This window comes from Bos indicus x Bos taurus, chromosome 18 (assembly GCF_003369695.1).
Source record: "Bos indicus x Bos taurus breed Angus x Brahman F1 hybrid chromosome 18, Bos_hybrid_MaternalHap_v2.0, whole genome shotgun sequence".
NCBI lineage: Eukaryota > Metazoa > Chordata > Mammalia > Artiodactyla > Bovidae > Bos > Bos indicus x Bos taurus.
In genome coordinates this window covers 9,200,166-9,211,420 of record NC_040093.1, presented here as the reverse complement: position 1 = coordinate 9,211,420, position 11,255 = coordinate 9,200,166, and the positions used below count along the sequence as shown (strand labels likewise).

The window sequence follows — 11,255 nt, the reverse complement described above, 5'->3', positions numbered from 1 at the left end:
AGCCGCGGTCGTCCAGTGACGTCAGGCCCCGGTAACCGGTGGGCGCTAGTGCGCAGACGCAAGGAGCCGGCGCAGGCGCACGGGCGACGGGATGCGGCCCGTTTCTCCCGGCGTGCTCCGCGGCGCCCGCCTGACTCCAGCCTCTGGGCTGGAGGGAAGGGGCAGAGATGTCCGTCCCTGCCGCTGGGGCGACTCGACTGCTCCTCCTCTTGCTGGTGGCGGCAGCAACCCCCAGCCGGGCGCGGGGTAGTGGCTGCCGGTCCGGAGCCGCTGTGCGGGGAGTGAGTACTTATTCGCTTTGCATAGAGGGCAGGGCCGCCGGCGATCGTGGTCTTGGGTCTTTAGGTCGGTTAAGGTGGGAACGAGGCTGCGCAGGGCCGGGAGGGAAGGCGAGATGAAAACCGTTCAAAGCGAGGCTGCAGTCCTGCGCATGCATGAGGCCTGGGAGAAAGCGAGAGGTTAGGAAGGTTCTGCTGCTGCTGCTGCTGCTAAGTCGCTTCAGTCGTGTCCGACTCTGTGCGACCCCATAGACGGCAGCCCACCAGGCTCCCCCATCCTTGGGATTCTCCAGGCAAGAACACTGGAGTGGGTTGCCATTTCCCTCTCCATAGGAAGGCTCTAGCTCGTGAATATGCATAAGGGGGCGGGGCTCGGTTGGGATTTTTGGCACGAGGGCTCTTGGTGCGGTGAAAACTCGGCTTCACCCAAAGAGGAGATCGGGGCAAGACTTTAAGTTTCGAACGCTTGGGATCCGCAGTCATGAATATGCTTGAGGAGGTGTGGCCCGGGTGGAATCTTGGCAAATCAGACGTCGGGGCGGCTAAAATGAAAATGGCGAGGGGGCTCTCGAGAGAATGGAGGAGTTCCGTCTCCCGCATACGCGTGGGGTGGGCGGAGTGTTGAGCTCAAGGATTAAAATCTGGAACTAGGTAGCGCAGGCTTGAGGGTGGAGAGTTGAGTATGCAGAGGTAGGAGAAATTTGGAGAGCTGGAGAAAAGGAAGGCCTGAAATCTTGAATTTGCTTGATGGCGGCATCGTGACTGTTGAGGCTTAAGGTGACATCGAGGTCATTTGAATATTAGGTTGGGAAGGCTATCCTTTAACTCATGAATATTTATGATGCTAGGCGTGAAAGTGACCTGGAGGTAGTTGCCTTGAAAATGAGGCAACTGGTTTGCAGGCTCTGGTTTTCTGGGGCCCGTCCAGATCATAAATTTTCATGAAATGGTCAGATTCCGGTGGAATCGTGAGCATGCATCAGTGTTTGGATATGGGTATGAAAATAAGGCTCTTCCAGCAAGCAGCCTACGGGTCTGTCTGTCCTGGGGTTCCTGGATCCTGCCGGACTGAGGACTCTGATGGTCCTTAAGTGGGTCCCTTTTTATCACTCGCAGGTGGGGGTGGAAGGTCGAGAAGGTGAGGGCTGCGGCACCGTGGGGCTGCTACTGGAGCACTCATTTGAGATCGGTGAGTCCAACAACGTCCTGACCTGGACACTTATCCACTGCCCTGTGAATTCAGGTGCCTCCCCATGTGAAACACGTCGTCCATTCACTCACAGCTTTGCACTTGGGAGTGTGTTTGCATTAACACGGGGGAGTTGGATGGGGGAAGAATAGAAGCTCTGTCTTTGAATACCCCTATACTGGTAAGAAAAATGCCAGTGTCAGAAAGGTCACTGTGGTGGTAATAAGCTCAGAGCAGCCTTTCCTGACCAGTTGTCCCGTGCCCTGACCTTGTGGGTAAATGCTCCTCCTGTATTAACTCAGACATCTTCAGACTAGTCATGCAAATAGGAGGGGTTAGGGATAGCTCCATTTTCCAGAAGAGCAAACCGAGGTGCAGAGGGACATCAGACAAGGTCCTTTTACAAGTGAATAACAGAGCCAGTACCTGCTCTAAAGCCCAGCTTAAACTGCGCTAATGCAGGCATCCAGACTCCCATAGATGTCAGTGCAGCCCAGGGGTTCATAATGCAGTCTGAGGACCCAGACTCTGGTGGGGCGGGGGGGCATTCATGATAACCACTGAAGCTGGGACCCTCTGCAGACCTCTCCAGTCAGAGCCTGGCATCTGCCCAAGAAAGCCTGGCCTTGGGAGTGCCCAAGCTCTGTACACCATGATCTGCAGCTGGGGAAGCTGAGGGCCAGATAGGTTATGTGAGCGACCCTGGGTCACCTGGCAAGTTGGAGGCCAGGTTTAGGAGCTCTGGGGTCCGGGCACCTATCGTGGGCAAGACACGGTGGTGGTGTCCCCAGTTTTTAGGTGGAACAATGAGGGCTCAGGTGGGGAGGTGACTTGGTCACTGCGAGGGCTGACAGGCATGGTGGCCCGCTGAGTCCGGGTGTGCCCCTGCCCCCTCCAGATGACAGTGCCCACTTCCGGAAGCGGGGCTCGCTGCTCTGGAACCAGCAAGACGGCACCTTGTCTTTATCGCAGCGGCAGCTCAACGAGGAGGAGCGGGGCCGGCTCCGGGTGAGGAGGGGACCCTGGCTTTGCTGGAGTGGGGGGCATGTGCCTCGGAGCACAGCGGGCGTACTTCCGGGTCCTTCTTAGGGAGGGTGCAGGGAGGTACTGGGCTCAGGTGGGGCTCTGGACAGCAGGGTGGAGAAAGGGAGGAAGGCGAGGCGGAGGGACCAGCTAGCTGACTTTGGGGGGAACCTCACAAAAGCTGCCACAGTCCACTGCTGCTCTGTCCCTTTGGCCAGATGGAGCTGTAGGGGAGGCTGGGGACACAGGCTTCATTCTGGGCAGCTGCGGGCCCCTGGGTGCCCTCCCTGTGGGAGATAGCAGGGTGAGGTCCACCTGGACCAGTATGGTGCCCACGTGATTCCTGTCACCCCCAGAGAAAATTTGCTGCTCATAGAACTGGGGAGTCCCGGGCCTTCCCTGGTGCCTCGGTGGTTAAGACTACACGCTTTCACTGCAGTGGGCCCAGGTTCCATGCGCAGCCAGGAACTAAGATCCCAGAAGCCACTTGGGGCAACCCCAAGAAAGAAAGAAAAAACTAAAGGAATAACAGTCTGGGTGTGGGACTGGACCCAAATCTGGGGGCAGCTTTCTCAGGGACTTGTTCCGTCGCTGGGCTGGGCTCTGCTCTCCTCCTGGTGGTCTTCCCTCCCCCTCCCCCCTTGCCCAGTGGGGCAGGCCAGTGGGAGGAGTCTTGGGCTTGGCTGGGCCAGGGAGTGGGGAGGGGCTTTCCTGGCTGGGGGGCCCCATGGGGGTGCAGACTTGGTGGGGGCTGGGTGCTGCCTCGCTCACTGCCACCCCCTCCTCTCCGCCTTTGCAGGACGTGGCAGCACTGAACGGCCTGTACCGTGTCCGGGTCCCGCGGCGGCCTGGGGCCCCTGATGGCCCAGAAGCCGGTGGCTACGTCTCCTCCTTTGTCCCTGCGGTGAGTCAGCGACGAGGACCCGGCCCCATCCTTGCTTTGCCGAACCGCTCCAGCCCGGGTCCTTCCGTTCGGCCTCCATTGTCCGTGGCCCAGCGTTTAAGGATGGGAAAGGCTTGGACCTGGTCCTGCCTTCGAGGGTCTCCTGGGCTGGAGAGGGACAGTCCGGTTGGCGGGGGCTCCGATGGGGTAGCTCAGGGCCTTGTGGGCGCTGGAGAGGCTGCTGATTCCACCTGAGATTGGTGGGGTGAGAGGGGGTCTCGTGGAGGGCTTTGAAAGATGCTTCAGAGGCCCCGTGGGTTGTGAGGGGGTGCTGGTGTGGGCGAAGCCTGGGCAGCAGCCCCTGCTGGCCCTCCTCCTCTCAGCCCCCTCCCCTCCTCCCGCAGTGCTCCCTGGTAGAGTCTCACCTCTCGGACCAGCTGACCCTGCACGTGGACGTGGCCGGCAACGTGGTGGGCGTGTCGGTGGTGACGTACCCCGGGGGCTGCCGGGGCCACGAGGTGGAGGACGTGGACCTGGAGCTGTTCAACACCTCTGTGCAGTTGCAGCCACCAGTCACAGCACCCGGGTGAGCAGGGGGTGTGGGAAGGGGACAGAGCCAGGCCCCCCAGGCCGGGCCAGCCTCCCACCCCACCCCTCCCACGACCCTTCTGGGCTGCCTGGGGCTCTGGGCAGGGAGGGGCCCCTCATCCCATCTCCTCCTTCTACCCCTACCTTCCCAGGCCTGAGACAGCGGCTTTCATCGAGCGCCTGGAGATGGAGCAGGCCCAGAAGGCCAAGAACCCCCAGGAGCAGAAGTCCTTCTTCGCTAAATATGTGAGTGGGGTTCTGCGCGCCCCTGGGGCCCTTTCCCACCAGCCCTCTCCCTCCCATCCTGAGCCCTGCTCCGTCCTGCTCGGCTCCCCTCCTGTATGCAGGTCTCTGTGCTCGTCTCCCTGGCCCCTGGGCTGAGTGCTGGAGCCCCGCGCCCTGGCCCTCCCCTGCCGGTGTCTGCTCGTGGCGGTGGTCACGGGGCATCCGGTCTCAGAAAACAGCCCGCCCCGGAGCTGGGCACTGAGGGGAGCCGGGACCAGCCCCCTGGGTGCCTGGCCGGGGTCAGACCAAGCACAGGCAGTGTCTGTCCAGTTTGGAGGGAGTTCGGGGGCGGGGGGGGGGTGGGGTGGGGGTGGGGGTGGGCGTGGTCAGGGAGGGGCGGGGTCCATGCCAACCGAGGACAGGAGAGGGGGCCTGAGCTGCGCTGGGGCTGCGGGGTGGAAGGGAGAGATCCCTGTCCCCTCATAGGGACAGGTTTAGAAAGGAGGGAGTTGGGGCGGGGGGTCCACCCGTCAGGCTGGGGAGGTGGGTGGCAGGGTCTGGGGAGGATCCTGGGAGCCGAGGGTCCTTGGTGCTGGTGACGCTGGGGCTGGAGGAGGCCGTCCCACCCGGGCCAGGGCAGGGGTCGCGGAAGCCAGCGAGGCCTCGGTTAGCGTGCTGGTCGCTGGAAACGCGGCCCGGAGAGGCCGAGGGCGCGCCCGGCCCGGCCCGCTCTCCCTGACGGCCGCCGGACACCGCAGCCACTGCTGGCCCTGACCTGCGCCCCCGCCCCCCTCAGTGGCATCTCATCCTGGGGGGGGCCGTGTTGCTCACAGCCCTGCGTCCTGCCGCCCCCGGGCCCGCACCGCCGCCGCACGAGGCCTGAGTGAGGACCTGCCCCCTCCCGTCTCCCCGCTCCCCGCAGCCCCCCAGCCCTCCCCCAGCCCGTAGTGCAGTAGGGGACCCGGGCCCACTCCCCCCACGCCTCCCCTCACGCCGCGCCCACCTCCCCCACGCTGGCTGGGCCACCGCTTACCTCACCTCTCTTCTCTGTCTCTCTGTCCATCTGCCCATCCACCCCCGTGCCGCCGGCTCACAGTGGATGTACATCGTCCCAGTCGTCCTCTTCCTCATGATGTCGGGAGCGCCGGATGCCGGGGGCCAGGGCGGGGGCGGCGGCGGCGGTGGCGGCGGAGGCAGCGGCCGATGAGGGGCACGGGGCCGGGGTGCCGCCTGCCCTCTTTCACCCGGAGCACGCCCTTCCTGCCCAGCATGCCCGAACCCTTGATCATCTTAGGAGGGACTCTCCGGACCGTCCATCTCTGCATCCCGTGGGGGTCAGAGGGCGCCCCCTCCCCAGGAGTCCCTCCCCTCTTGTGCTTGGAGTTAACTGTGGGTGTGGGGGTGGCTGGGTTCTGGGCCCTGCTGCACCCCACCTTCCCCCATGGCCCCACTGCAGCCCCTGCGGTATCCCTTTGCCGCAGGGTAGAGCCCACGCTCCCGGTCCGGCTCTGACCTCACGTCCGGCCCCCTCACCCCGCCTTCCCAAGCCCTGCGGGGTGGGAACATGCCTCATTCTCTCCGGCCTCCGTGCCTTTGTATAGTCTCGTCACCCCACCAGGCCAGGGGATGCCCCTTGTCTGACACTGGATTGGGACACCAGCCTTCTGTCTGTGGTCTTGAGGGCACCCTGGGGCTCCCCGAAGCCCAGAGCTGGCACAGAGAAGGGGTAGGCCGGCCTGGGGCCCCCCCTTTTCACATCTGCACAGCCTTGCTCCCCCTGCTCTGGCCTGTATCTGCCCACGGCTCTAGTGGAAGTTGAGAATTCCTGCTGTTAGGACGCCAGGTCCTCCAGAGGCTCTGGGGCTTGAACCAGTGATGTTGGAAGTCAAAGCAGAGCTATCTACCCAGCAGTGGAGTCAGGGGCCAGTGGATGTATAGAATCCCTTTCCCGGCTGGTCGTTGCCCTGGGACTTTGCTGGGTCCTTGCCATTTATCTCCCTTCCTCCTTCTGTCTGTTTAAAAACATCGACAACATAAATGAAATAGGTAAACGTTTGGGAAAGTTGCAGCTTGCAACTTAACAGGCAAACGCAGCTGTTAACTAGGCTAAGAGACTGTCAGGATGTACAGGTGCTACTGAATTCTGCCGGTGGCTGGGTATGTGATTTAGAAACGCCACAAAAAAAAAAAAGGCCGCCATTGTCATGGTAACGGCGACATCAGGCTCCACGGTGTGTGTATAGCAGTTTATTAAAGCGTCCCCTAAATATTCAGCGTTCAGTTTGCCTCCTGCTTCATGTGGTTATAAATAGCGGGATGTCGAAGGTTGTCACCTGCCTGTCCCTGGTGTGAGTTTGACTTCCCGCAGACGCGTGACTCAAAGAATTACTACGGCAGGTTAGAGACATTTTTACAAGCAGACCAAATGGCCAAGGAAGGTGCTTGGTGGAGTCTCCCTGATGACTCGATCAGGTAATTCTCGATCAGGTAATTTTCCCTCCTGGAGTGACTGCCAGCACCAGCCAGCGGGAAAGCTGTTCGCCGCCCTCTGTAACCAGAGTAGTAAGTTGGGCATTGTACACTGAGCTGCACTCACCGTTGTGCTCCAGGTCAGTGTCTTCTGCGGTTTTGTCCTCTGCCATGTCCAGAGAGTGGCCTTGTGCCCCGTGTGCCACCAGAAAAGGGACACCGAGCTCATTCAGCCCACCCTCCACCTACTTTTTTCACAAAATTCACACTTGACCGAAACACACGACTGCAGACCGTGGTGGCGCAGTCGGTGTTTTTGAGAGCTGCTCGCGTCCTTTGCTCCACAGCGTTGTTTATGTTTCTGAGTTCCTCTTGTGACTCGTCTGATGATGCTGAGACCTCCGTGTGCCTTCTGTCTTCTGATGCCCTTGGATTCTGATCCTGCTGCAGCTCCCCCCGGCTCCAGGAGCTCAGAGCCCACCCCTCTGGCCAGTGACAAGAGGCCTGGGAAACACTGCCTCTGTGTTTTCAAGTGTGACTTTTGTCGCACGCCTGCCAGCATTGGGGGTTATTGGTTTACCCATTTTTTTGGTAGCTTTAAGAGCTGAGAGGGTCCCCGAGTTGCTCTAACTGGCGTTTCTTTCTCCGCCGTAGGAGACACTGACCCGCACTCTCCCCTCCTGCTCCATGTGACGCATCTGTCACTGATGCTTTCGTGGGCAGTGTTCACAAAACTGCTCTTGATCCTTTAATTCGCATAATTCGCAGCTGTGATCTCCTGCCAGTCATTTGCTGGACCATTTTGTTATTTTTTTTTTTTTTTTTAGTAACCTGAGATCTAAGGTCTTTATCTGATTACTTTCTTCTTAGACTTTTTCAGCCACTCTCAAGCTGGCAGAGTTACTCTGGCATTTTCTAGTCAGTATCCGAGCTGGTGCTGGCTCCCTGGGTATCTGTCCTGGTTAAACCTCTCTTCTCAATCTTGCCCGTCCCTGGAGAGCACAGTCACTGTTTTCTTTGGATTGATCAGGGTATCTGGGGATATCAAACGAAACCCAAAGGATTCTGTAGCATCCAATGCCTAGAACCTTCTGTTCAGCCCAGCCTGGCACCTCTTCCCTGCAATGGGGGGCAGCCGAGCTTTCAGTCTCCTGCGTCTGACTTTAGAAACTCCTTCCAGAAATAAGCAAGTCTGTGTACACAAGTCTGTGTACACAGTCACAGTCACAATACACAGTTTTTGCAAAAATATGTTACCCCAGCTCCCCACCCCCACCCCACCACCCAACAAAAGTCAGGGAGGTTTCCACGTCTGATACTGAGTGGTTCTCATTGCACCTCGTGCCTGGCTCTGAGTAGATCCTACTGGTCTGTTGATGGACCTTTGGGTGCTGCAGGGATCCCCATGTTCCCGCTTGACTCCCCACTCATGTGTGTGGGACCCCCCACCCCTACCTCCATAGACCAGCTGCCCGTTCACATTGGAGGTTGGGAGCAACCCTTCCTGATGGCTCCCAAGCCCGTCTCCAGTCCCAACTCCCCTCCAGGTTCTCCAGACCCCAGGTTCCTTCCCCTTGTGCCTCAGGGACCGGTGAGGGAGTCTGTGTCACCCAGGAATCTGGGTGGTGCTAGAGGTAAAAGAATCCACCTGCAGATGCAGGAGACATAGGAGACACGAGTTCGATTCCTGGATTGGGAAGATCCCTTGGAGGAGGGCACGGCAACCCATTCCAGTCTTCTTGCCTGGAGAATCCCATGGACAGGGGAGCCTGGCAGGCTTCAGTCCATAGGTCACACAGAGTTGGACACGACTGAAGCGACTTAGCATGCACACAGAGTTGGACATGCACAGTGAGTGGTGCCAGCCCTCAGCCCCAGCCTCAGACCAGAGGGCTGGGCCGCCTGCCCATTGTTCTTCCCTGCTTTCTCCCTTCTCCTGCAGCCAGACCCCCTCCCCAGCCTCCACTGTGCCCCATCCAGGCCCTCCCCGTCATGGAGGGCTTTCCGACTCAGAGCCACCCCTGCTCCTTGGCTTCCCAGCACCCTCAGGACAGAGTCCCAGCCCTCAGCCTGGCCTGTGAGGCCCTCTGGTCTCCTCTTCCTCTTCTGCCTCGTGAATCACTACCCCAGCCTTGGTTCCTGATTCACTTAGATGTCCCCAGGCCAGACTGCAGACACCTTCCCTCCTCTCCCACCCCCACACCCCACCCCTCCTTGTCCTGTCTCACGCCTTCCTCTCTGTCCCCACCGAGCTCAGCCCTCCCTCTCTCCCTCCCGCTTCCTCACCCCAGCCTCCTGACGTCTGGTCTAAGACAGGCACGAGCACCCATGAGGCAAATACTCAGTGGAGGGAAGGCCCCTCCCCAATTTCCTACCCCACAGAATGCCACCTGTTCCCTGGTACTGGGGAAACTCTTCCCCACACCTATGCCTTCATACTGTCGTCTGGCTTATTGAGAACAGCTGGCTCAGCCATAAAGAGCCTGCCTGCCAGTGCAGGAGATGAAAGAGACATGGGTTTGATCCCTGGGTCAGGAAGATCCCTTGGAGAAGGAAATGGCAACCCACTCCAGTATTCTTGCCTGGGAAATCCCATGGACAGAGGAGCCCAGCAGGCTCCATGGAGTTGCAAACAATTGGACATGACTGAGAACACACACAAGATAGTTCTTTGGCAAGTATTCTTTTAAAATATATTCATATAAGGTTGATTTTAATATTTTTAAAGAATGTTTGCCACCCCAAGTTGTGCATTGAATCAGGTGGCTTCTGGAAACAACTCTAGAGGCTTCTTTCTTTAGCCAGTCAGAGAGACCCCAGGTGAGGACCAGGGACCGATGTTTGGCTGGCTGTCAGCCGTTCACTTTTGCTTGCACCCGCCTTGCGTTCAGCGAGGTCATGGTAGAGGAATGAAACTCAGTTGGCTCAATTCCTAGAAATAGGCTTCCCAGCACATTGTGTAAACTGAATCCCACTCCCCTGCGTTTCCCAAAGCACTGACACGTGCGTCTCCATGACCACGCAGGAGAGTACCCAGCCACCCATGACGAAAACACGCATGCAGTTGGAGCTCTAAGCTGGCATACCAAGAAGCTTGCCACGCAGGAGAGAACCCAGCCACCCATGACGAAAACACGCATGCAGTTGGAGCTGTGGCATACCAAGAACTTGCTGAGTATGATGTTTATATATTGGTTAGGCGTAGAAAAGTTTTTAATTTTTACAGAATTTTGCAAATCCTCTCCTCTCCGCCCGCTCCAGCCCCCGCCTCGCCCCCAGGCACTGTCCTCCTTTGGGGCCGCCATTCCTAGTGTCTTTTAGAGCTGCGTTGCAGTTTTGTCTTCCGCCGGTAGGTGGCGATGGACGACCGCAGTCCGAGAGAGCCTCTCCGGTGATCGATCCTGGGACCTCTCGCTGCCAAGCGTGGGCCATCTTGGCGGAGGGGAGGGCCCTGCGGGGGGCGCCGTCGGTCCTCTGGCAACGCCGTCGAGGCTCCCTTAAGGTCTCGGTTATGGCGGATGCCGGTCTTCAGGCACACCTGGCGCCTGTTTCCTCGTCGGTGGAGTCGGCGGTGGGTGAAGTCCTCCCAGCTGCCCATGTGCTCCACGCCGCCTGAGGAGGGGAAGACGGCGGAGGGTTGGGGAGGAGAACGGCGCGGGAGGGAGGCAGCCCCCTCCTCACCAGGCTCAGACCCGAGTGCAGGGCTCAGCAGAGTCAAGGGGCCGATTTCCTCGTCAACTGCCCCGCCACCTACGTGCTGTGCGTCTTTAGGCAACTTGCTTCCTTCCTCTGAGCCCGTTCCTCGCTCCCCTGCGCGGGGGCCCGATTCGATCCCTCCAGGCAGCGTGCAGAGTCCGGGGCAGAAAGGAAAGAGAGAAAAAATGGGTGTCACATAGGTGCTTCCAGCTCGGGGGGACTCCGGCTCGACAGCCCTGCCCCGGGATCCCTGGGGTGGCGACTTGGCCATCAGCTCAGAACTTGGCAACCTGAGAGTCCCAAGGGCGGGAGAGGAGCCCTAGGAGCCCGCGGGGTGAGGACGCGGCGCTGGGCAGGGGCCTCCCAAGACGGAGAGAGAAATGACAGATCCAGAGAGGGGAGAGAGGAAGGAGGCAGGAAGGTGGGAGGGGTAGGAAAGAGCCACTGGGGAGAGAGGGAAAGAGGAAGGTGAGGAAGGCGACTGAGCGAGGAGAAGGGAGATGGAGGCGGGAGGGCAGGAGGAGAGGGGAGAGTAGGCGAGAAAATGCAGGAGAGGGGCAGCTCAGAGGGGACAGCGGCGTGGAAACGGGGAACGGAGATCCCGAGGGAGGCCCCGAGGGAAGAGGGGAGTAAGAGAGAGGTGAGAAGCCAGGTGGGGAGGGAGCCGTGGGGGGGCGGGGAGGGGGGAGGGGGAGGGGGGGAGTGGGGAGTGGGGAGGGGGAGGAGCAGCCCGGGGAAGGGGGAGAGGGACAGGAGGGGCAGGCAGGGGGAGAGCTGCGGCGGAGCCGCGAGAGACCGGTGAAGGGGACGGGGCAGGGGCAGCCGGGGCGGGAGGGGGAGCCGGCAGGGAGAGAAGCCAGCGGAGAGCAGACGATGGGAGAGGGAGAGACGGAGCGGGGAGGGA

General features: G+C 60.1%; 1 protein-coding gene and 1 long non-coding RNA gene across 3 annotated transcripts; one reads left to right on the top strand and one right to left on the bottom strand.

Annotated features, from left to right (window-relative positions):
* Positions 1 to 75: 75 nt before the first annotated feature.
* On the top strand, positions 76 to 6,466 carry EMC10 (ER membrane protein complex subunit 10). Of its 2 annotated transcripts, XM_027515036.1 has the most exons (8): positions 76 to 281; positions 1,395 to 1,467; positions 2,366 to 2,475; positions 3,290 to 3,394; positions 3,778 to 3,959; positions 4,114 to 4,207; positions 4,983 to 5,069; positions 5,283 to 6,466. In XM_027515036.1, exons 1-7 carry the CDS (start codon positions 168 to 170, stop codon positions 5,067 to 5,069), a joined length of 765 nt encoding a protein of 254 aa, XP_027370837.1. In that variant the 5' UTR covers positions 76 to 167; the 3' UTR covers positions 5,283 to 6,466. The 2 variants fall into 2 exon arrangements, with proteins under 2 accessions (XP_027370837.1, XP_027370836.1); XM_027515035.1 differs by lacking the exon at positions 4,983 to 5,069.
* A 2,881-nt stretch (positions 6,467 to 9,347) lies between these two features.
* LOC113876152 lies at positions 9,348 to 11,030 on the bottom strand. The gene is made up of 2 exons (XR_003506432.1): positions 10,410 to 11,030; positions 9,348 to 10,267 (listed from the first exon to the last, which is right to left on the bottom strand). It is a non-coding gene; the product is annotated as an uncharacterized LOC113876152 (long non-coding RNA).
* Between the last annotated feature and the right edge of the window lie 225 nt (positions 11,031 to 11,255).

Coding starts and splice junctions, on each gene's coding strand:
- EMC10 (XM_027515035.1), top strand. CDS start 168: ATGTCCGTCCCTGCCGCTGGGGCGACTCGACTGCTCCTCCTCTTGCTG. Junction 3,960..4,113: donor CCACCAGTCACAGCACCCGG/GTGAGCAGGGGG, acceptor CTACCTTCCCAG/GCCTGAGACAGCGGCTTTCA. Junction 4,208..5,282: donor AGTCCTTCTTCGCTAAATAT/GTGAGTGGGGTT, acceptor GCCGGCTCACAG/TGGATGTACATCGTCCCAGT.